Raw genomic sequence first — 24992 nt, forward strand, 5'->3', positions numbered from 1 at the left:
TGATGCAGAATATAGAGAGATCAGGAGTCCGGGTCAGAGTGCAGCTCTGAACCCGGGATCACCACTAGACCCTTATCAAGACAGGAGACACCTTAAAACATGAACACCAAAGAAACAGGAGTGAACCAGTCTTATAACAGCAAAACTATAAATTATAACACTGTGTGGCCATTTTTATGTATCCTACAATGAAGGTGTAATGTCTCTTGTGAAAGTGCAAATAATTGACGTATTTTTGATATGTGAAATAAATGACATGTAATAATGTGCATAACTGTGCATGTTGAGACGATGCAAAAATGGAGTATTATAAAATATGAACTAAAACAATATTACAAATACATTTTTACACATGTCAATTTACATATGCTGTATAATAAGTGCATATGTTATTGTCACTTTCAGGTTTGTAATACTAAGCACACATTATGGCATACTTTAGCCATACAGCCCCCGTTCTGTTGACATATGCAAGTGATAACTGACACATTTTGTGCATCATTTGCAGGTAAAATAGCTTCCATATCTTTGGTGACATGTTTTGATGAACTTTTGTTGCTTTTTCAAAATGAGCAGGGCTGGTGATTGGTCCTCTGGCAGTGACATCACTCTTATCCTTGAACAAACTCCTGTGTTTGGGTTGTTGGGGCGTGCGCTCACCTGCAGAGGTGCTCTCAGGAATACAGCGTGTAAATGTCCCCGCTGTCACCGGAGCGGAGAGCCGGAGTGTGAGGGGGTTCAGACGGGGACAGGGCGGCAGGGTGTCTGCCTGCTCGGGAATGCTGGGAAACGCCAGCTCTCGCCCGAGGGGGGGGTCCTTATTTTCCTCCCTCCCTGCATTGTCTCACACACTGAAAAAACAAACGGTGCAGGAAGCTGACAGTCACATCCGTGCCGCTCTGCGGGTCGCTTCAGTCCGGAAACTGACACAAGCGCTCCGCTGTGCAGAGTCCCGTAATGCTGGCTACAAGCAAATCAATACGCGGCCAATTATCATGTACTTCCATCGCGGAGAACATACTTAAAGCTGTGTGGCAGAGCTGTTTCTGTGTCCACACATGATGGAGAGCACGCTTAAACACGTGTGTTAGAGGTGTTGGTCCTCTCTGTTATGACAGCAGGAGTTACGTATCTGGCTGGTTAAACTGGGGGGGTGATCGGATGGCCTGATTGAGAGGTCCAGATTGGGAATTGGGACAGGACGCTGGGGAGCCCCCTCCCTCTCGCCCAGGGGGTCACACTAGCTGGAGAAACATGGCAGAATTTATCCAGGGCTGCAAACATACTTTTAGGAACATTTTTAGACCAACTCCTTCTCTCTCCCCCCCCCACTTTCCCACCATCTTTCTCTCCCTCTCCCTCTCTCTCTCCCTCTCTCTCCCTCCATCTCTCTCTTTCTCTCTCTCCCCTCCTCCCTCTTTCCCTGCCCCTGTCTGTCCCTATCTTTCCCTCTCTATCTTTCTCTCCCCCTCCCTCTCTCTCTCTCTCTCGCTCCCTCCATCTCTCTCTTTCCCTGCCCCTGTCTGTCCCTATCTTTCCCTCTTTACCTCTCTCTCCCCCTCCCTCTCTCCCTCTCTCTACAGCACTGATGCATGCCCTGGTCTTTGGGAATGTGACGGCCATCATCCAGCGCATGTACTCTCGCTGGTCCCAGTACCACATGCGCACCAAAGACCTGAAGGACTTCATCCGGGTGCATCATCTGCCCAGCCAGCTCAAACAGCGCATGCTGGAATACTTCCAGACCACCTGGTCCGTCAACAACGGCATCGACGCCAACGAGGTACCGTACCTGCGACTGCACCCCCAGGTGTATCCATCTGGGACAGGGGTTCCCAAACTGAGTCAGCACACACTGATGGGTTGAGGAGGGTCATTATAATAGACATATTATATAATAATGATCAGACTAAACATGGTACTGGACTGTGTACATGCTCATATTTTGACATTTGTTTTTAAAATTAGTTCTGTGTTACTTTTTAAAAGAGGAGAGCAAGAAAAAAAACGTATCCAATCATTAAACTGTAGGAAAGCTTGCACTGACTCTGTTGCCATGGTGAACCCAGAGCCCCTCCCTCAGCAGAATGAGGTGCTGGTGCACTCAGGCAAAAAGAGTTAACACTTACACTGAATCCAAATATGTGATGAATTATGGATATGTGTGCTGATTAAAGCAGAGTCAGATATAAATCATTGATCATCTAATTTGACAGGTTTTTTGAACTCTCTTCCCCAAAATAGAAGAGCCCAAATTTTCTAAAATTAAAGTACATTTGATCAGTAAAGTGATTATGGACAAACTTTAAACAGGAACACAACCTATGACAACAAAAATGTGTGTCCTTTGTCATGAGAATGTTTATGAATCATAACGTTAATATTTTTAATCCTTATTATCAGACACATAAAGCTCAATCACACGTATTTTGAAACACTTCTGTAGATAGTAACACTAATAATATGAATGATAACATTTTGGAGTGTCTTATGTAGAGATACATGCAAATATCTGCTTTTGATAAGCTCCACATAACACTGAATAACAGCATTCATAAGTATTCATTAACATTACTACGGCTATTTAACAGCATATATAATCATTCATAAGAACTTTTTGAAGCTTGGATCATTATTTATGAATTTCATTTCGTAGCCCTAAAAAGCATTTAATAATGATGTCTACAGAAATAAGTTTTTCCAAGGCTGCTTATGACAAACATCATAATGTGCTGTGGATGTGAGTGACACGGAGGCATTATGTAAGCTATGTAACATGTAGTGTTGTTACACTAGTGACAGAAGTATTATATTTGGATGGCATGAAATGTGGTAGAGGTGTTACGGTGGTCATGTGGGCATTACGTAGGGCATATAACATGGCATTTGGGCTTCGTAACGCATTATCACGACGCCCTGGCTTTGAGCACAGGGTGACCTGTGTTTGCGTCCCTGCACAGCTGCTGAAGGACTTCCCCGACGAGCTGCGCTCTGACATCACCATGCACCTGAACAAGGAGATCCTGCAGCTGTCCCTCTTCTCGTCGGCCAGCAGGGGGTGCCTGCGCTCCCTCTCCCTGCACATCAAGACGTCGTTCTGCGCCCCGGGGGAGTTCCTGCTGCGGCAGGGCGACGCGCTGCAGGCCATATTCTTCGTCTGCTCCGGCTCCATGGAGGTGCTGAAGGACGGCATGGTGCTGGCCATCCTGGGTACGAGAGCAGGGACTGCAGACAAGCCCCGCCCAGAAACTACACTAACCCCAGCCACCACTGCTCCAAACCCCAGCCACCACTGCTCCAAACCCCACCCACCACTGCTCCAAACCCCACCCACCAGTGCTACAAACTCCACCTATCAACTACCTTAATCCCACCCACCAATTCCCCTAACCCCACCCAGCAATGCCCCAAAACCCGCAATGCTCCAAACCCCGCCCAGCAATGACACTAACCCCACCCAGCAATGCTCCAAACCCCGCAATGCTCCAAACCCCGCCCAGCAATGACACTAACCCCACCCAGCAATGCTCCAAACCCCGCAATGCTCCAAACCCCGCCCAGCAATGACACTAACCCCATGCCCAGCTGTCAGGCACTTTGGCGCAAGAATGTACTTGACAGCCGCACACAGTACAGATAGCATGGTGTGCTTCACAGCACCTGGATGCATGCTACAATCGCTGGAGAAAGAAAGATGCATTAGCTGCACACTTTCTAAGAAGGGTTTCATGTTTCCTATCCAAGAATTCATTGCCAAATAAAATAGGAGGAGCCTATCGGCATTATTCAGAATGGAGAAATGGCAGAAAGCAGTGATGAAGTGCCAGTATACAGATGTAAGCAGCTTGTTAGTGAAAAACTATTACATAAACGAACAATAAAATTTGTATTTTATTTATTTATGGGAGCAACACACTGACACGTATAGGAAGCTACCCTGGCTCAGTTTGTTAATGCAGAATCATGACACCAAAGTGCATTCATAATTAATGCATACTGTGTACTCGAATACTCATTACAGATTTGGCAGAAAGTGCATCTTAGTATGCAGTGTGTGATTTGGAACACAGCTTGTGATTGGCTGGCATCACTGATGGATGTTAGCTCCTCCCACTGTTGTCAGGACTCAGGCGCGGACCACGAGTGCTCCAATTACAGGCGTTTATTAGCAGAATCGTCAAACAAGCAGGCAGTCCAAAAGCAGGCAGGGTCAAAATACCAGGTAGACAGTCCAAGGGGAAAACAAGGATCAAAAACAGAAACAGGCAGGGTCAAACCTTGGTGGCAGGCAGATCAGGCAATCAGGACAGGAGGGCAGGCAAAAACGACGTCAAGGAACAGGCGAGGCAAAAATCCAAACAGGGAAAAACAGGCGGGAAACGAGACAGGCAGAAACACTGAAACGATCTGGCAAACAACACAGAGACAAGCAGGGTAGATATAGGGCTGGGCTGATTAGGTGATGGGAGGCAGGTGTGCAGGCAGGCGGGTGGAGACAACCAGGTGGGCGGAGACAGGGCGGAGAGCGGGGCAGGGCTAGAACTCAAGGAAAACAAAGGCACATGGACAGGGAAAAACAAAAACACAACAGCTAGGGGGCAGGAGCCCTGACAACTGTGGGCTTCATGAAGCCTCAGTCTCTGGTTGGGTTGCTGGTTCCACACGTGGAAAAGCACACATTCTCATTCTTCTCCTGCTGAGTTATTTTCCTGCTTCCTTTTCCTGGGGGCTGGCACCATAAAAATGACACTGACATTTTTTTATGCTTGAGTCATGACACATTACAGTGATCGCTGGAGACCATTTTTGACCTGCAGAAGACATAAAAATGGGATAATCTATGTTCTTTAAAATATAAATGGAGTCCCAACACTACCTTAATGCTCCCAAATGGCTTTATTAGCACATAATAGCACATAATACAGACAATGTGTCTGTCCCCAGAACCTCAATCATTATATATACAAATTGTGTGTGTGTGTGTGTGTGTGTCTATGTTGTGGACAGCTGTGTGGAGAATTGACAGCATCCTCGTTCTCCCTCTCTCTCTCTCTCTCTCTCTCTCTCTCTCTCTCTCTCTCTCTCTCTCTCTCTCTCTCTCTCTCTCCCTCCTCTTTCATAAAACAGTAAAACAGTACAAAATGTAAAAAAGACATACGATGACTAAACTCCCCACAACAATGAACAACAGAAGTTATCATCAATTTTACACAATTATTGTTTTGCACACAATAAGGGAGCATATGGTTGCCTATCCGTTCATGCCTTGTTATTCAGTGCTGTGAGTTTGCTCACCGGCCCCCAGGGTAGGGGAAGCTGAGGTGCTCTGCACTGCCAGTGGGGCTCTGAGTGCTTCCTCTGACAGGACTCATCGTCTCTCACAGTGTGATCTGACACTGAGATCACTGCTAATTTGAGTAAATCTACTGGAATACATTTTTGACATTTTTAATAATTTCCACATCAGTGGGGGAAGCACTTCTCTGCCTCTGTCCTGCTGTCTTTGCTTTGACTGCATACATGATCCTCTTTTGGTAACCCTGGCTCTCTGTGTCTGCCTTTCTCTGTGGCCAGGCTGTGTCACCGAGCCTGTTCTTGGTCAGGAGCTGTCTTTGCTTTGACTGCATACATGATCCTCTTTCGGTAACCCTGCGTTCCACAGAAAGCTCTGCAGTTTTCCCTCAGTGTCTCCGTCTCCATGTGGAGTTCATTACTGACAGAAGGAACCTCAGGGTCTTTATCCACAGCAAGCCTTTATTGTACAGGAGCATCCTGTTGGAGATCTGCTCCTGCAGGTGTGATGGAGGTCTGATAAAGACGCATCTGTTCCTCAGCTCCCCCTCAGTGCGGCTCCTGGTTCAGGCGCTTGCAGGCCTCTGGGCATGTGCAGTAGGGCGCTGCAGCTGGTCTGAAACGCTGCGGTTCGACTAGCATCCAGCCAACCGAGAGACTCACATGTTCACATGTTCTCTCCGCTGGCCACCCGTGCTTCAGGATGAAGTCGCTGGTGCTGGCACATCATCCCTGCTCCTAACCAGCTCATTCCGGCCGGCTGCATCTGGTCACCTGCCTGCACAACCCGTTCGGAGCCATGTCACTCACTCCTGCCTCCTCTCCACTCCGGCTCCACTGTGACGGGAAGTGAAAACCCACTTCTTCAAGCAGACCATTAGTGCTAATCTCTGTCAACCCCCCCCCCCTCCTCCCTCTTTCTGTCCCTCTTTCCTTCTCCCTCTCTCCCTCTCTCTGTTTCTCCCTCTCTCTGTCCCTCTTCCTCTCTCTCTCTCTCTCTTTCTGTCCCTCTCTGTCTCTCTGATCTCTCTCTCTCTCTCTCTCCCTCTCCCCCTCTCTCTCTCCCTCTCTCTGTCCCTCTCTCTGTCTCTCTCTCTGTTTCTGTCCCTCCCTCTCTCTCCCTCTCTCTCTCTCTCTCTCTCTCTCTGTCCCTCTCTCTGTCTCTCTGATCTCTCGTTGATGTTGGAGAAGGTCAGCCTGACATTGAACCCTCTGCAGTTGCTCTTCTCCCTCTAAAAGCACTGTCACCTCAACTTATTAACAACCATTTCAAAGCAGGCTGCGCAGATTGCTTTGGCATGTCTTTGAAAAGGCATGTCACTATGAAAATACACTCAGTCATAAACCATTCCTCATGCCTGGTGTCCGAGCAGATCAATGAGACTGCGGTCGGGTTGGAGTTGTGTTTGCACTTTTTTCCTGGCTGTGAGCAAGCAGCTCAAGGACTGTTAGTGTCCTTTTATCACTCCCTGACTCACTCAGCAGATCCCCCAAAGTAATTACAGTACCTTTGTTTCACCACTAGAAGGCGAGAAAGCACAAATGGGATGATCCATGAAAGTTCTTGCAGTTCCTGATCTGTGTCTTTTTGGGGTTTGTTTTATTTTATTAGTTTATTTAATTTGTTGTTTGATTTTCAGGGAAAGGAGACCTGATCGGGGCGAACATGTCCCCAGAAGAGCGTGTGATAAAGACGAATGCGGATGTGAAGGCGCTGACGTACTGCGACCTGCAGTGTGTGAGTCTGCGTGGGCTGTACGAGGTGCTGGACCTGTACCCCGAGTACGCCCACCGCTTCGTCCAGGACATCCAGCAGGACCTCACCTACAACCTGCGGGAGGGGCACGAGTCCCACGTGAGTCCCGTCGCCACGGCGATGCAAACGCTCCTGCACTCCGAGGGATTGGAACCTGTGGCCCTCACTGCCTGCACAGCACACAGAGCAGGAGATGTGATCACCTCACAGGGCTAAAGACCAAGGTCCCCATCTCTGCTGTGCTGCACCTGTGCGAATCATGTCTCTGGCTCTGAGGATAGCCACTCCAGGCACATGAAAAAGGGATGCAAATGAACCTCATATGCTATGAGCATGTTCACAGCAAGCTATATTCGGCATATGCTTTGGTCATCACACTAAGGAAATCATGTGAAGCTGGCCAACTAGACATTACAACAAGCCAACTGTGAGCAAGAGCCCATTAGCTTGCTATCTGTCTACATTAAGGAAGTAATTAAATGCACATAACAATATTCAGGAAAGCCAATAACATAATCTTTAATTTGCTATGGTATGGCAGAGAATGTTTAAAATCAAGGAGGCACAATAAATAAAATATAACCCTCAAACAAAAAAAAGATGGTCAGAATGTGCGGTGGTCAGGGTGGCTGTTTTCCAGACCTGCATTCCTGTAGCCCAGGTTCTTGGCAGTACATACGTTCACACACACTGCCAAGATCACACGATCATCTTGAATTTGTAAACAGTTTTGTGTCCTTCAACAGTGTTTGTGACCCGCAACTTATTGCTTCTCAATCTTTCTGCTGTATTTTCCAGGTAATCTCGAGACTGTCCAACAAATCATCAGTTCCACAGGTGTGACTACATTCTGTTTGTTTTATTAATCAATTTTTAATTTGTCTTGTTTTACATTAGTCTCTGCGAAGATAATCATCGAATTTTCACCATGCAACAGCAATAAGCATGGATGAAAAGCATAACTGTTTTTAAATTGAAGCTGTACAGCTAGTTTCAATGGGAGCCGGCAAGGTCGTTCTGTGAAAAGAAAGAATTGCAGGGAGAGCTCTGCGTGCTGGAGCTGTAGGGGGAGTTTAAGGCAAGCATCAGTTTCATTAGAAACTTCACAATGCAGTGAATCATTCACATTCATGAAGGGTCATCCATTATTCAGAGGCAGAGAATGAAGCACACGTCACTGTGAAATTATGGAATAATATTTAAAGCAACTATTTCACTGTTTCATCAATCAGGTCAGAGCAGGGCAAAATTTCATTCAATGGAAATGATGGAACTATGTTTCAATTCATGTTCATTATGATATGATTTTGTAATATATTAATCCCCTGTTTACATTTGAAAGCAGTGTATCATAGAAACATGATGCTAATTGAAAAACATTTGTTCTGGTGATGCTCAAATCCATCGCTCGACGCCCCGCCCTCCCAAAAAAAAAAAAATTATAGCTGATATCAATAAAAGTTAAATAACTTAATATCAAATAACAATGTAGTAAAACATTGACAAGGACTTTGTTGCCATGGCAGCAGACTGGGCTTTTGTGTGGGCTCACTGTGAGTGATAGTATAAACTGGCCTCTCCCAGTGTAAGTGCACACCTTACAGCTTAGTAACTGAATCAAATCAGGGCCTGTCTGTGGTGAATGGAAAACTAAAACATTAAAAACAAACTCCAGCAAATATCTGGTGGACAGACATACCAGAGAAACACCAGAATCCGGCAGCAGAACTCTTCTACCAACGTGCGGCCCAGTTCTCAGTGTGGAGAAACATAAACTGCGAAGCTGTCTTCACAATGCATCGATCCGGCTCCATCGATGGGCCATCAGCGCCGTGGGAGGCAGAGAAGAGCCACACTCTGACCTGCTAATGAAGATGTTTGCCTGTTTTTGATGACCTATTAAAAACACGTTTGTGGTTCTCCTGGTGTGACCCCTCCCCCTCCCTGTCTCTCCCTGACGCTAGCATGACCTCCTCACTTACCACGTTGTGCTCAGCCTGGCTCAGGCTCCATACTGCCTCTGCTTCAATACCCACTCTCCTTCCCCGCCAGCCGCTGCCTCCTCAGGCTTTTACCAGGGTCAAAGGTCATGTTTGTGGCCGCAGGCTGGTCAGGCAGATAAGCGATTTCAGCTCTCCATCTCTATTGTAGTGCTAAAGGTCATTATGTCTTTATGGCCAGTATCTCTGCTGCCAGCACTGGACAATTAGAGAGAGCGATGACATGGCCCACCCAGGTCAGAGGTCACTCAGAGATGTCAGGGCTGGAGAGCATAGATTTGAGGAATTCTTTTGTCTGTCCATCTATGGTGTTTTTGTGGGTGTTCAGTTCCTTCCAGACGATGATTACATGAGCAATAGAAACGTTTTTCAGCCTTTTAAAATATTTTTAATCACCAACAAGGAATGTTGTTTTATGTCTGTTGGACAGACATTGGCAAATACTCTGAGATCATTGGGTGGGGGGGGGTGTCATTAATTTGGGGACTGGACTGATTTTGAATCTGTTGTTAAGATCAGAATGTCCCTGAAGCATGTGAAACATTGCTTTATGAAACGTTACTATGTCAGAAAACAGCATCGACAGACACACACACGGCTTTCGTGATGCTGTGCCACAAAACAGCGTTGAAAGACACACACACAGCTTTCGTGATGCTGTGCCACAAAACAGCGTTGAAAGACACACACACGGCTTTTGTAATGCTGTGCCACAAAACAGCATCGACAGACACACACACGGCTTTCGTGATGCTGTTCTGTCCTTCCGCAGGCAGGAGGAAAAGGGAACGGGCAAATCGCCACTCGCCGCCCAGCGATTATTGAGTATGAGGAGGAGGAGGAGGAAGATGAGAGCAGTCCGATTTGTCCAGATTCGGAGAGGAAGCAGGGCTTTTACCCTAGAGAGGCACGTGAGGGGAACTCGTCAGGACTCAGACCAGAGCGGACCGACACATGCTGTGCTGACCTGGGAAAGAAGATCAAGATCCAACACCCTACTGTACAGAACCAGGACCCCTCAGATCTCAGCCCAAGGTCTGTCTGTGTGTCTGTCTCTCTGTGTGCCTGTCTGTGTGTCTGTATATATGTCTGTGTCTGTATATCTGTCTGTGAGTCTGTCTGTGTGTCTATATATCTGTCTGTGTGTCTGTATATCTGTCTGTCTCTCTGTGTGTCTGTCTGTGTGTCTGTATATATGTCTGTGAGTCTGTCTGTGTGTCTGTGAGTCTGTCTGTGTGTCTGTGAGTGTGTCTGTGAGTCTGTCTGTGTGTCTGTATATCTTTCTGTGTGTCTGTGAGTCTGTGAGTGTGTCTGTGAGTCTGTCTGTGTGTCTGTGAGTGTCTGTGTGTCTGTGAGTGTCTGTGTGTCTGTGAGTGTGTCTGTGAGTGTCTGTGCGTCTGTGAGTCTGTCTGTGTGTCTGTGAGTGTCTGTTTGTCTGTGAGTGTCTGTGTGTCTGTGAGTGTCTGTGTGTTGTGAGTCTGTCTGTGTGTCTGTGAGTGTCTGTGTGTCTGTGAGTGTCTGTGTGTCTGTGAGTCTGTGAGTCTGTATGTCTCTCTGTCTCTTTGTTTGTCTTTATGTCTGTTTGTGTCTCTGTATCTCTGTCTGATGTGTGTGTGTGTGAGTGTGTGTGAGAGTGTGTGAGTGTGATGTATTCTGATCTGTGTGTGTGTGTGATGTATTCTGATCTGTGTGTGTGTGTGTGATGTATTCTGATCTGTGTGTATGTGTGTGTGTGTGTGTGTGTGTGTGTGTGTGTGTGTGAGAGAGTGTGTGAGTGTGTGTGTGTGTGTGTGTGTGTGATGTATTCTGATCTGTGTGTGTGTGTGTGTGTGATGTATTCTGATCTGTGTGTGTGTGTAATGTATTCTGATCTGTGTGTGTGTGTGTGTGTGTGTGTGATGTATTCTGATCTGTGTGTGTGTGTGTGTGTGTGTGTGTGTGTGAGTATAATGTATTCTGATCTCTGTGTGTGTGCAGGATTGTGGATGGTACTGAAGACAGCGTGGGCACTGAGAGCTCTCCAGCCTTCCAGTTCTCCCAGACCCAGCGGCCCCCATCCTGTGGCCTGGCCAGCCCTGCAGGTCTGTCTCTGCACCCCGTCCCCGATCATCCCTCCCCAGCACTGCACCTCGCCCCCCACCTCCCCCTGACACCCCGCCCCCACCATGCCGTAGCACTCTGCCTCATCTTTCCTGTGCTTTTCAGACACAGGGCCATCACACTTGCACACAGATTGGGAATCACAGGTAAGAGACACCTGACGATGAGTTCAGCTGCTTGATGGGAGTTTCCTTTGCAGGTATTCACTCCATCAGCACGGCCGAGCTGGCAGCAAAGGCGGAAGAAACAAGGGGACACTTACAGCAGCTAAACCAGGAGGTCAGGCCTACCCAACAAGTCATGTGACCCTAACTCCTCCCCTTTGTGTGTAACCCCTCCCTTTTGAGTATAACCCCTTCCCCCCTTTGACTGTAACCCCTCCCATGTATGTATAACTCCTCCCCTTTGAGTGTAACCCCTCCCCTGTGTGTGTAATAACTTCTGCTCATTTCTAGATCAGGTACTGAGTAGCACAGCAGGGGTTAAATCATAGGTTTGTTTCGTGGTTTGACTCTGTAGCTCACTCAATCACACACACACACCCACACTCACTCAGACTCAGAGAGTGAGTGTTTGCGTGAGGGTGTGACTGAGACTCAGAGAGTGAGTGTTTGCGTGAGGGTGTGACTGAGACTCAGAGAGTGAGTGTTTGCGTGAGGGTGTGACTGAGATCCAGACAGGATGGACTGGGCAGCAGCTGCTCATTGCTCTGAGTGACAGGAAGAACAGACCAAGGCTGCTGCTCCTGTTAGTCAGCCACAGCCTCCGCTTAAATCATGTGTTTATGGAGATGTATTCAATGCAAGGACAAATCAGAATGACTGCAAACATACTGTTCGTACAATAACCTCTGTCCTCATATAACATCCACACACTACAGAGGAATCACACAAAAAGGGTGGACATATTCTCACCTGCAGTGTGTGTGTATGTGTGTGTGTGTGTGTGTGTGTGGTGTGTGTGTGTGTGTGTGTGTGGTGTGTGTTTGTGTGTGGTGTGTGTGTGTGTGTGTGGTGTGTGCGTGTGTGGTGTGCATGTGTGTGCGCGCCTCTGTGTGTGTGTGTGTGTGTGTGTGTGTGTGTGTGTGTGCATGTGTGTGGTGTGTGTGTGTGTGTGTGGTGTGTGCGTGTGTGGTGTGCATGTGTGTGCGCGCCTCTGTGTGTGTGTGTGTGTGTGTGTGTGTGTGGTGTGTGTGTGTGTGTGGTGTGTGTGTGTGTGTGTGTGTGTGTGTGTGTGTGTGTGTGTGTGTGTGTGTGTGGTGTGTGTGTGCGTGTGACATAATGAATCACCGTGTGCTCAGTGAGCATCTGGTGCCGTGGAAACGCTTCTCCACTGTAGCCCCCTGTAGAGTCTCTGCGTGGAGGAGGGCATCAATCACTCCTCCATTCACAGCCTGAGGGATCTATTCACAGCCTGAGGGATCCATTCACACCCTGAGGGATCCATTCACACCATGAGAGATCCATTCACACCCTGAGTGATCTATTCACACCCCGAGTGATCTAGTCATACTCCAAAAGATCCATTCTCACTGTGAGATGATTTCTCACCATGAGAGATCCACACTAAGGGATCCATCCAGTGTTTCACACCATTCACTAAAAGCATGAGCGACTGTCCCAGAAAACCCTGCCACAGCATTCACAGTGATCAGGGGAAAGGGGGGACTGAAATGGGTGATTCAGTGGTCAGATGTAGAGTCAGCTTGTGGATATTACCAGAGGGGCGTGTTACAGTGATTAATGAGTCTCTCAGATTAGTAACAGTTTCAAATTCAGATGATTTCCGTAAATGTTTCAGGAAACAAAGGTTATGTCCTTTATTGCATTAAAAATGGCAAGCCGTGTGCATGTTCAAGGTATGGTGAGCAGGGGATTGGCTGGAACAGTGTGTGCCAAGAGGAGGTCTGAGACTGTTACACACCTGCGCAGGACGAGAGGGGAAGAGAGACGCTCTTGCTCTGAGATGCTGGAATAAAAGTTTATCATTTTGCTCCTCTTGGTCCCTCCTGTTATGGACATTCAGTTCCAGCCAGACTCATCAGGCATCTGGGATCCCAAACCTGCTCCAGGCCAGGCTGACTCATCCGTCCCGTGGCTCTGTGTGTGAAGGCACATCACCCTGATCAATCAGATCAGACCTGCATCATGAAACACTGACATCAGCTCGAGATCAGCAGAGATCTTATTTACTCTGTGGTTGGAGGACTGTGGAGACTTTGACGTGTTTTAAAGTTTTAACACTGCAATTTTCATGTAGAGAATATTTATGTGAGGCAGGCTGACTGGCAGGTACTTTCAGGTACTGTCTGTGACACTGTGTCCCCTCTCCCCCCCCCCCCCAGGTGAGTGCCCTGGGCCAGGAAGTGGCTGATTTGGGACAGTCCATGAGGAGAATGATGGCGCTGATGGAGGGGCTTTTCTCTGCCCCCCAGCCTCCACCCGTCTGCCCCACCCGCTCTGCGGACTGCCTCCTCTCCTACACGACCCGGAGCACCCCACCCCAAACCTGTCGACGGCACCCCCAGCCGGAGGGCCCTTGCACAGACCCTGCCCTGACTCCGCCCCTTGCCACGCCCAGCCTGTGGCATGTGCAAGCTGGGCGTGCCGCGGAGAGTGTCCCCAGGACAGGGTCTCCTCTGCTCTCCGGGGGCGGAACTCCAAGAACCATCTCCCTCCACATGGAAGCCCTAACCCGCCAGCCCCAGTACCCCGCGACCACCCCGAGGCCCCCGCTCCCCTTCCCCTTCTCCCCATGCAGTGACCCCCTGAGGCTCAGCCAGGCAGCAGCCCCCCAGACCCCCCCACGGTCGCCCTCCGCCTGCTCCACACCTGAAAACGTTTCCTGGACACCCTGCGCCCACCGGTCCAGATCGCACAGCCTCGCTGGTGCCCCCGCCCCCCCCTCACCGAGCCCCAGGGGTTTCCCCATCAGAGTCCCCTCCTCTCCCGGTGGGGGGGGCAGAGAGGGGGAGTAGCGCCCCCTCAGGCAGCACGGATCTCGGCCAATCAGGTGCCTCGGTCACAGTGGGCCCTTTTTGCTGTAGCGGACTGGCTGCAAGGATCCTCACGCTCAGCCAAGCGTTCATTCTGAGGGATGAGTTTCAAAAACATTATTTATTCAGCTTTTCTTTCTTCAAAAGGCATGTTTTTCATTTTAAAAAAGCATGTTCTGAAACAGGGGTGTGACTGCAGCTTACCTTCCAGAGATGTGACATTACACACAGGACTGTCCAGCATGTAGGCTGAATTGACATTTTGTGTGTGTGTGGGTGTGTGTGCGTGCGTGTGTGTGTGTGTGTAGTCGCCCTGAAGGCAGAGTGTGGAGGGCAGCAGGACATTCACTGCAGAGTAGAGCGTGCGTGAGTGCGTGAGTGCGTGCGTGCGTGCGGTAAGTGTCTGCTCTGTAGCACTGGTCCTGCGGGTGGCTGCAGGGGGCAGTCTCACCCTGAGGGGACAGACCCCTGCTGGCAGTGTCCTGCTGTGGTCAGTAGGGGGCGCTCTGCTCTGCCTGCTGCCCTCCACCCCGCCGGACGAGCTGCACCGGTAGACTCAGGCTTCCCCTACACTGCATGCCCCTCTAGGAGGAATATAACAGTTTAAAATGGTTATTTTTATAAAGGGGAATACAGAAGCCCTGCTGTTCATGATACTCTATTTCAGAGGGTATGTAAAGCTGGAGCTTCCGTGTGGAAGGCCAGTGCGCACTGTCTTCATGGGACGGATGGAATTACCCAGAATCCCCCTTGCCACCCACCCTGACAACTGATTCCACTACTGCAGTGGACACTATGGCAATACTTCACCTTCACAGCACAAGAGATGTTTTTAGAGAATTATTTCTAATGCAACGAATGTTTCCACAAGAAAGGTGCACTTTTGTACTGCCTTGAGTTTTCCGGATGTCTCTGTGCATCTGACGGCAGGCCACGCGTAGCACCACGGCAGGACTTTGCATATCTGCAACACAGGCTTTCAACTGTTGGAATTTTTTGTTCTTTTTGATATTATTGTTAAACAAGGGGTAATGCTAATAAACAAACGTCACGGTTGTACAGAATCAGGTCATTTATTATGTGATATTAACTCGTTACGGAAACATACCATGATATCATCTTTTTACATGCCGAGGTCGGCCTGCGTATTTTTTCCCATTGCAAAAATGTCTTTTTTTCGCCAATCCCTGTCTTAATTTCACACACCGTATCATAAACACCTCTCTCTTTCTCTCGGTGATTTACAAGGTGTGTTAATTTGTGTCAAATCATGCTACCTTTCAATATACCGTAAATGAACGTCTAATGTGTTATCGTACTGTAATGCAATACTGGCGATCACTGTAACCTGTCAGTGCGCGCGCTGTGCATCTGGTATGAGGAGCTGTGTGCCCACGCCTCCCCGGTGATAAAGCCTTATATGGGTTACAGTGCCGGACGTGCTGCAGGGGACCTCGGGCAACATGTGCACCCTTTACACGTAATCCCCCTCATTCTGTTCCGTGCGAGACACCTGCACCTCGCGCGGCCTGTGCGAGCAACACCAGCCGATCACGCACGCGCATGGCCGATCACTCAAACGCAAACATGCTCGCGTGCCGCCTGTTGCAGGCAGCTCTGTTAAGGTACAAAGAGTCACGACATGTCATCGCCGCCCCCCCATATCATTAGTGTAAGTGCCATTGTGGCTCAACGTGCTTAACCTCGACAGCTGCACCGCGGCAAACACACCTGCCGCTCTGTCGTCGGCTTTTTTTTTTCTTGTGACGGTCTCCAACGTTCTCTCCAACAACACAAACACTGTATAGAAACGTCATGTTGATTATTTGCGCGTTTCACCGAGGTTCGCAGATCATTGCTCTTGCTTCATCCATATTTAATGCTCAATAGATAATGATATCTGTTTGTTTAAAGGGTTTCTTCCGCCCACCATTCAACTCATGTTTTATTCACGGCTCCCCGCTTTCCTGTAGTCATTATAAAAGACAGATAACGACAGCACCAGAAAATATCACTCATTATCAGTTAAATAAAAGAAAGTTAGAGCGCGAGTAACCAAGAGCGCTGGAATGAGAATTAGACGCTTATTTATGACGCGCTTATTAGCGTACCATGCAAATTACATACAGCGTTGTAGGACTGCTGACGTAGGGTGATGCAACGTGTTTTATCCTGCGTGTTCTCATTCTTATATGAAACGTAAAACACGAGCCCTCATAAAGCTCCTCTTTTTTCTCTGAATGACAGCTTCCTTGGGGCTGAGTCTTTAGGATGTGGTGATTTTATTTTGCCCGTTTACGACCATAACCGTGTATTTTTGTATCGCCAGCAGTTCACCTCAGAGTAACAACCACTGCCTTCACTCAGCAGCGCTGAGGGGGGGCAGATGCAGTCCTCTGACACACCCGCACACCAACGGATACTTTCACACGACACGTCACACAGCGGAGCAGGTGCTCTTTGGAGGACAGACAACACTCTGCTGATGTCATGCAAGCAACTTTCAGGCTCCTAACCAGCCGCAGGGTGCCTGAGAGCAGCGAGACGAGGCAACCCTAGCTGACCCACCCACCCCTATCCCCAGTAGAGCAAAGGCAATTTGTACAGCCACAGTAGGCTCCCAGTCAGTGCTGGCAAAAACGCAGCTTGGATGGAACCCAAAGCTAATGCCTTTACCACAGAGCTACAAGGGCACCCCAAGGATGCAGTGGTTTTACACCGTTCAGCTAAATCACATCAGACTGAATTTCCCTGAACAACAGTGCGCTACCGTTACCAGATGCACTCCGGACCACACCCACCCTAACTACCCTGGACCACATTGACTCGAACCATTCTCATCTACAACAACCTGAACCACTGTGGACCACACTGACCTGAATCACACTAGGCCACACAGGTGGCTTAGGGTCTTGTTTCACCCATCCTAATAATCACATTGTGGGTGTTTACCATACCGATTTACTCTTAGCAGCGAGGGGAGACCAGTAAGAACACAATAACCAATGCTTTAGATATCTTTTAGTCAATATGCAGTCAGAGGCCATTACACTGAGAACAGATTATTTTCTGAGGTTCTGAGTTTGAGAGAATGATAAAGCAGACTCTTGGTTTGTGCGGTGGCTGGGCTGGTTGTGTCTCTCTCCACTCGTCCGTGTGGAGTGCATCTGCCTCTCAGCCCTCAGTTTCCTGCTTTCTGTTGTCCCCGACCCCTCAGGGCCTGAGCCCCCCACTGAAAGCCAGTCCTTTTCAGTTCAAACCAGCAGATTATTACTTTCAAAGAATCCCCCCACCAAATCATTCTGCCCCAGATCTGGGCTGAGCATGAATGCTTGCCAGCTGTAGAAAATAACTTTTCATATTATGTAGAAGGCGAGCAAAATTAATCATTCAAAAGTACATTTTTCTTGTGCTTCAAACACTGAACTGGGTCAAAGGCCTGTCTTTTCAGTTTCTTTACTTTGTTTGAATGACTCTGCTGAAGCTAAACTGCTTGAAATGTCTGCGCCAAGGTTTCCTCAATAAACACAACAGCTCCGCGCGGCCTTGAATGCATTTCAATCAGCGGCAAAGTACCAAGCTGTCGTTTTCTGCGTGTTACATCACAAACCCATCCCAGCTGCAAGGAGCCCATGCTCACAAAAACCTCTCAGAAACCAGCCTCACAGAGCAAGACCACCACAGGGGAGGAACGAGGAGGTGTTAGAGCTGGTATTAGGGCGAAGAGCTGGCTACCATGCCTGAACAAGAGCAGGATTAAGATGACTTGTGTATGTCAGCTGACAAATGACCTGGTAAACTCTGAAACTGGTGACCTGTTTTATGCGTTTGACAGACAGCTGGTGATCACGCTTGTGCCCTATGGCCACAGAATTGCTTCCATATTTGAAAGATAATGATAATTTTGCCCTGGATTGTTATTCTTAGCACTGGAGAGCTGACTCCTCTGATCGCCTTAGACTTTCTCTGCTGTATCAATGCAGCGGCTTCAAGGGCACCTGGGGCTGTCGTCTGAAAAATGACAGATCAGCGACGTTGTTGTTTAAATTTAATAAACCTGCAGTCTGTAATGCTGGCTGGTCGTTCGGCACGAGGGGAGTCGACCGTGCCGAAAGTGAGGGAGCTCTCCCCTCCTCCCCTCCTCCCCTCCTAACCGCTGAAAATACATCAGAAGGAGAACGGCACGGAGCCACGGAATGAGACGAACATTTATTTCATGCGGCCGTTACATTGTTATTTTTATATTAGTGCCCCGAGACGCCACTCGCCTGCGTTCAGGCGCTTGAGAAGTCTGGCTGTCAGGGCGGAGTGTCCCGGCAACGCAGTCCGTCATGCGGGAGCGCCGTGGAAACGGGGGTGGACCACTCGCTAATGCGCTACGCGCTAATATCCAGCATGACAAACGACCCTGGGTGGTAGAGCTCTCTGCGCTCCACCTGCCCGCTGTGAGGAGGGAAATGAAATCAGATCTGAGCGCGTCGGATGGCAGACTCCCACGGCACTCCTGTCTGGCTCCTTCATCTCCAGGGTCCTGTCTGCACCCTGTCTGCCCTCTCTTACAGGGGAGTCATGGTTCCTCTGTCCTGTTTCATAGGAGAGTCATTGTTCTTTTGCCCTATTTTGCAGGAGAGTCAAGGTTTGTAGATTCCACTCTTACAGAAGAGTCATGTTCCTCGGCCCTCTCTGACTGGAGAGTCATGGTTCGTAATGGAACTGGACTAGTGGCCAGAAGGTTGCACATTAGCGTCCCGGTGTGCTGTTGACTGAAATTGCTTCTCTAAGAGCCCGGCGGTTACAGTGAGTAAAGGCTCTATACTGCCAGCTATGCAGCCGCCTTAGAAAAGGCCGCCTGCTAAAGAGATGGATTACATTTTGGTATCTGATGAAAACAATGAGTGTCGAATCAGCGAAAAGTGTAGATTTGTGCAAATTCACAGTGATTTGCCATCATGTGATCTCATCCCTTCCCATGTATGTATGTAAGATGCCAATAGAGACAGGGCAGATGGAAATCCTTGAAATGATCTGGTGGAATTCAGAGGACGGCAGTGTAGCAGCGTAGGAACTACGTCAGTAAATACCCAGCTGTGCACACGGATAACATTGAAAAAAAAATGTAACAGATGCAAGTCGTTCTGGATAAGAGTGTCTGATAAATGCCAATAATGTAATAATGTAATGTAACGCGTCTGAAGGTGCCCTGATCAAACAGGCTAACAAACAATCCCATACAGTGAATTTTTTTAATTGAATTTCATTTTTCCATGATGAAGATGGTTTCCTCTGCCTCAGAGTCCAACCCCCCAGGCCCTTGGGGAGAATGTGTCCAGTGCAGGTTGCCGGATTTACCGACAGGGTTGCCAAGTTTTTTTCTGAACATCTGCCCGTTAGCATGTGGTGAGTATGGCCGGAGAGCTACACGCAGGGGATGCTCAGAACCGATGTGAGAGTTTTCCTTCCTGTTTGTCTCCTCCGTCGCCTTCTTGTGAAGACTTTAGTTTTAGTGAGGACCTCCATCAGCTGCTCCTCGCCCAGCGTTCAGCGTAGCGATGTGGCCTTTGCGCTCTTCATGTTAAACCCAAGCGAACTGAACAAGGCCTGCTGCTCGGCTTTGATTAGTCCTGCATTAGAGCTGAAGTGATTTCCTGTGGCGCACACAGAAGCAGAGCTGCCACAGAGGGCACATCAGACTGAGACGAATAAACTGCTAATCTGAGCTCCTTATTCACACCGCTGCTGTTCGCATGTCAGTCATGCTGCACAGCGATTCTGCAGGGCATGAAGGTGGTGCTATCTGTCTGCTTTAGGGTATCTGTCACCTCTGCTTTTCCCAGTGTCCACTGCTGATGCTAAATGACTTCAAAATGTGAAAGTAAAAAGCACATTTAAAAAATAACACAATTTCCAATTACCACCAAGGTGGTTTCTAGTTTGTTGTTGTTTTGTTACTTTCTTTCAAACCCATGTTGCACAACATTCCTTGTATGTAGATGTACCACCCCTGCTGAAATCTAACTTTGGTGAAATAGGATTACCTTAAAAGTGTTGCTGTGCTTTTCCAGTTAAAGCTGTTTAAGATGTACAGGTGTCTTACTGTTGCTTACATGGTTATTACTGCAGGCCTTGGTATTTTGAATAAAGCAGGAACAGCTTTAATCTGGAACAGGTGAAAGTCTCAGAATGAATGGGCTAAAAAAGCACGATGATTGCAAACTTCGTGTTTTCATGAAGGCTCTCGATTACGTAAGGCAGCGCTGGGGACTGCAGATAACTCGGCCGTAAATAAAATGGCACAATGGTGAAATAGCTTTGCGAGCGTGTCGCACGGGTTCTGCGGGGTTCGTCCATCACCCGCCAGGGCGGCGGCGGCCGGCTAAATTGGCTTGTGCGTCGCGCGGAGGGAGAACATTTTTTTTCTGCTCGCGCTGCAGAACGCAAGGTCGTCCTCTGTCATATTTCCAGCTTCACGTGGGTCCAAAGAAAACGCGCTTGCTGCGAATGTGATGTAAAAGCACATTTAGGGAACATTCGACTTGTAAATGAGAAAGAGGCTTTCCGGCCTCCGAGGTGTGATAGGAGAAAACATTTTTCCCCGAAGTGCCTTCAGTGCTTACTTGTATAAACATATCTCTGAGAAAGTCCATCTGAGAGTCAGCAGGACTCACCGGTGCATACCGGACAGCTGCGTGCAGTAAAGGTTTGCAGGGGTGCTGAAACTCAAATTCCAAACGACCCACGCATTTTAATACTCGAACCGAACCCGGACAGAAGACGATAGCTTTATCTGTTACCCGACCTGCCCCGAATCCGACTTGATACTTGGTGGTGCGATGGAGTGAGGTGGGGGCGCGCGAAAACGCAGGTAATTACCAAACCAGTTACTGTAATGAAATCAAATCAAAATCACTTTCAGCAGCTTATATACATCAAAATTATCTTACCAAATCCACTCCATTGTAAAGCACAACACAGTCAGTGAATAAAAATCCATAAAAATACAGATTCATTCAGAACGGGCTGAACTATTGGTTAATTCAATGAGGAATTGCAGATGTATGCAGACGTCGATATACCCCATGGGCAAGACAACGTGGCAACTTCCGAAACAATTATTGTGTGGAAAATGTTGACGGGTGGCCTTTGACCCCGCCTACTACCTATAAATGACCGATGGACCACGGTGCTTCTCGCATTTATTTCAGATTATTTGTGTATTTTTTAAGGTATGGTAAGTAGATTTTCTAACTGTGCAAATAATGTCGGCCATTAATTACACACTGTCCGTATGTTCTGTTCCCAGCAGCGCTGAGCGCGGCTCCTAGCTGCAAAATAAGTCATCTTTATCTGATTAGATGTTATGCAAAACTTGGCTGATGGCTTGCGGGAGTATGTTCAGGATGGTAATGTCGCCCCCTAGAGTCTATAAGAAGATCTCGCATGAGGGACATGGGTCTTACCTTAGGTATATAGGGCCTTTTCGAAAAGCAGGTTGCCTGGTTCGCCAGTTATATAATCGCCATCCCGAAGTTCAATATCTTTTAAATCACAAAGGCCACAAACACACCAATTATGATGAGTTGATTTGTTGTCTGGCCACCTGATTTGAACCGTAATTTTGTTTCATTTTAGTAGAGATGTAGACCACATCGGATACTGCAGAATTAGACATCTAGACCGCGTTTTGTCTATGACCTTAACTGCAGCGACGAGATACCTACTTTACTGTTTTTTGGGATTTTTAGTTTTTACCGAATGTCAGCCTGAATAGCCGAGTAAGGTGCAGCGTAATTACACGTTGCTGAGCGGAAAGCCCCGGAGTCTCAGCCGGGCTGCTGGAAATGCTCGTGGAATACGCCGGTGAGTAATGAGCTGAACCGGGGAAGCAGCAATTATGTTTGAATACATGGTGATGTGCGTGACCTACTTACCGGGGAACCGCAGTCGTTCTCAAACTGAACCATTTATAGTTTATAACAAGGAGGAGAAAGTAAGCAACGATCATTGGACAAGTTCACGTCTCCAATCAAGTGTTTAAGTATTTAGACTATAAACGCCGTAACGTGTAAGCGCGGCGCACGGTTCTGTTTCAGATGATTTCTTTATTCATGATGCCACAGGAGAGCGAACTCAGGAGGATATTAAATCAACGCTCCTCCTGCTGTTTTAGTGAAGCAGGTGTAACGTCTTAGCCGGCTCAAGCCTCCCATTAGCGCGCATAACTCCGGCAGTCCGCGGAAGGGAGGGGATCATCGTATCATTGCTCCAACGAGTGCGTTATTTGGCACCCAAAAATTCCATGGCAATAAAGCTAACCGGAACAGAGCATAATACACAATAAAAAAGGAACAAAAAAATAAGACGTATTCTCTCATGATATACAGATTTTCACAACACACAGGCTTCCCCAATATTTCCTGCTCTTCCTGGTGTGCCATTATCTGCCACAGCCTGAGCAACGGTGCAGGAAACCAGTGAAACAAGGGAATTATACAAACCTGGCGTAAATTATTTCTGCAGAAATGGTATGGAGATGGTGAGAAAGACAGATAGCTGTCCGAGATTCATCTTTTGTTAGTGTGTGTTGTGAGTTGGTGGGTGGGTTGCCGGCCCATGCGGTTCAGCGCCCCTGTGGGACAGATCCTGAGTCCTCAGAGAGGGGTGGGGGCACACCTGCGTGCTCTATATGTAAAGCAGCGAGGGGAAGGAGCTCATTTCCTGCCTTTGAGTTTCCACTGCTGATGCCATTCTGTCACCTTAACAGAAAGGGAGTCTCAGAGAGAGCCCTCACCAGGTAACTGTCACTGTTCATCTGAGTAACAGAGAGAGAGGGGGGATGGGACAGAGAGGGGGGGAGAGAGGGGGAGGGGGGAGAGGGGGGAGAGGGAGAGAGAGAGAGAAGGAGAGGGGGGGAAAGAGGGGGAGGGGGGAGAGGGAGAGAGAGAGAGAAGGAGAGAGAGAGAGGAAAGGACATGAGGAGAGAAGAGAGTGAAACAAAGAGAAAGACAGAGAGAGGACGAGATGGAGACAGACCATATTCCCCCATACTGCCTGTAAATATCTGGATGTGTAAATGGAGGTAAGATGTGGAAATCATAAGCTGTGTAATTTGCTCTCGATAAGAGCATCTCATCCATCTCAACACCCATCTTCTTTGGGAGGATATTTTTTCAGCACATGGACTGCTGTCACTGGTTCTGTACCTGGCAGACAGTGATCCCTCCCCATGGCCCGGCACTGTAGTTTGATGTTTACTTTGATGTCCCAATGTGCTATGTATATAATCTTGCTGTCTGAGTCAGGTTCTTTTTAGTTTATGGTTTTAATGTTTTCTTGAACGTTACTTATACGTTTGCGCTCCACGGCCGTTTGTGCTGGTGTGTCAGCTGGCCCAGGAGACTGAAGAGGACAGAAGAGCAGAGCCTCATTCAGCTCTTCAGGGATAGAAGATCCATCAGAATCAGAATCAGAATCAGAATAGACTTTATTGTCATTGCACGGTGGGGGTACAACGAAACTGTGGGTGGTCTGCAACAACAGCGCACTGTGGAACATTTATATAACACAATACAAATAAGGCACGACATTGGATATAGAAAAATATACAATAAAATACAATAAATACAATAAAATACAAATTTAAGAAGAAGACACATTGTAATTATAAAGAAATATAAAGAAAAACTAATAATAATATGGCCATGCTCATACAGTGCTGTCTGGACTTACAGTACAGTCCTAACATTACTTATTTCCTTATACCCATATCCAGGGAGAACTTTACCGTTTTTAATATATTCTACATTTATAGTGGATATTTACAGACAAGGGTCAGGATAAGAACATGGCTCAACACTGTACGCAGAGAGGTCACTGTACGCAGAGAGGTCACTGTACGCAGAGAGGTCACTGTACGCAGAGAGGTTTGCACACTCACTCTCTGGGACATACAGGATTTAGCTTAGCAAAGCAGGCCTAGTGTGTGGGAGCGATTCTGATGGCGCTGTAATGATTAATGTGGCTTAAAGAAGCTGTTTGTCCTCACGCGTGGCAGGGACGGACCCTCGAACCCAGGGCTGCGGCAGAGGGTCTGTGAGGACAGGAACTGGCCCCTCCTCACAGCGGATCGGGCCGGACTCGGCTGTCAGAGGCGGCGTGTGGGTGATGAATCCAGGCCAGCTCCCGGGACCTGCCAGCCACTGCCTCACTGACAGCTGTATTTCATGATAATAACAATAACCCAGACGTCACACTTTCTGCCTCTGTTTCCACGGCAGCAGCACTCCCCGGAGCCGGCCCTAGAGGTTGCCATGGTTCCAGCACTGTCACTCTTCCCCATGAATACTTTATTCTGCACTTCGTGGAAATACCTCTGGGGCGACCCCTTTAGGGCAAGCCTCTGCAGGACTGCCCCCCTCACCTATCCCGGGGACAGCATCTGATTGGAGGTACTGACGCACACACTGTGCACCTCCAACACCACACCGTTAACCGCTTAGAGACATTGGGGGTGTCCCCCCAAAAGGGTGCTCTCAGGTGTTCCTGTTGGGGGAATGATCCAGGAGCCTCTGAAGCTGCAGAAGGCCCTGCAGGATGTGGCTCAGAGCCGGTCGGCAGCTGATTCAGCGCTTCTGAGGCAGGAGAGTGATTGAGTTCTGGGTGCTGCCCAGGATTGCGCTGTACAAGGAGCAGATTGGTGAGCGACCCTGACCCTCTCCACACAAACAGGTCTGCTCTGCCGGCTCCATCAGCCTGGCTTTGATTACCTGCTGCAAGAAATGAAAGTGGCCGAGATGAAAGAAAATTGAGTCCACACACATCAGACAAAAATGCGAGCTACAATAAACCTGGA

General features: G+C 48.2%; 1 protein-coding gene across 1 annotated transcript in view; it reads left to right on the forward strand.

Annotated features, from left to right (window-relative positions):
* Nucleotides 1-24792, forward strand: part of kcnh8 (potassium voltage-gated channel, subfamily H (eag-related), member 8) — a 53217-nt gene extending 28425 nt beyond the window's left edge. Inside the window, exons 9-18 of the mRNA XM_036516063.1 lie at nucleotides 1584-1783; nucleotides 2961-3210; nucleotides 6933-7147; nucleotides 7847-7885; nucleotides 9821-10083; nucleotides 11026-11129; nucleotides 11348-11427; nucleotides 13493-14099; nucleotides 14582-14693; nucleotides 24666-24792. Of these exons, the coding sequence (XP_036371956.1) occupies nucleotides 1584-1783; nucleotides 2961-3210; nucleotides 6933-7147; nucleotides 7847-7885; nucleotides 9821-10083; nucleotides 11026-11129; nucleotides 11348-11427; nucleotides 13493-14099; nucleotides 14582-14693; nucleotides 24666-24792 (1997 nt within the window). The remainder of the gene's footprint in view (nucleotides 1-1583; nucleotides 1784-2960; nucleotides 3211-6932; nucleotides 7148-7846; nucleotides 7886-9820; nucleotides 10084-11025; nucleotides 11130-11347; nucleotides 11428-13492; nucleotides 14100-14581; nucleotides 14694-24665) is intronic.
* The last annotated feature ends 200 nt before the right edge of the window (nucleotides 24793-24992 follow it).

The sequence above is a fragment of the Megalops cyprinoides genome, chromosome 21 (genome assembly GCF_013368585.1).
Source record: "Megalops cyprinoides isolate fMegCyp1 chromosome 21, fMegCyp1.pri, whole genome shotgun sequence".
NCBI lineage: Eukaryota > Metazoa > Chordata > Actinopteri > Elopiformes > Megalopidae > Megalops > Megalops cyprinoides.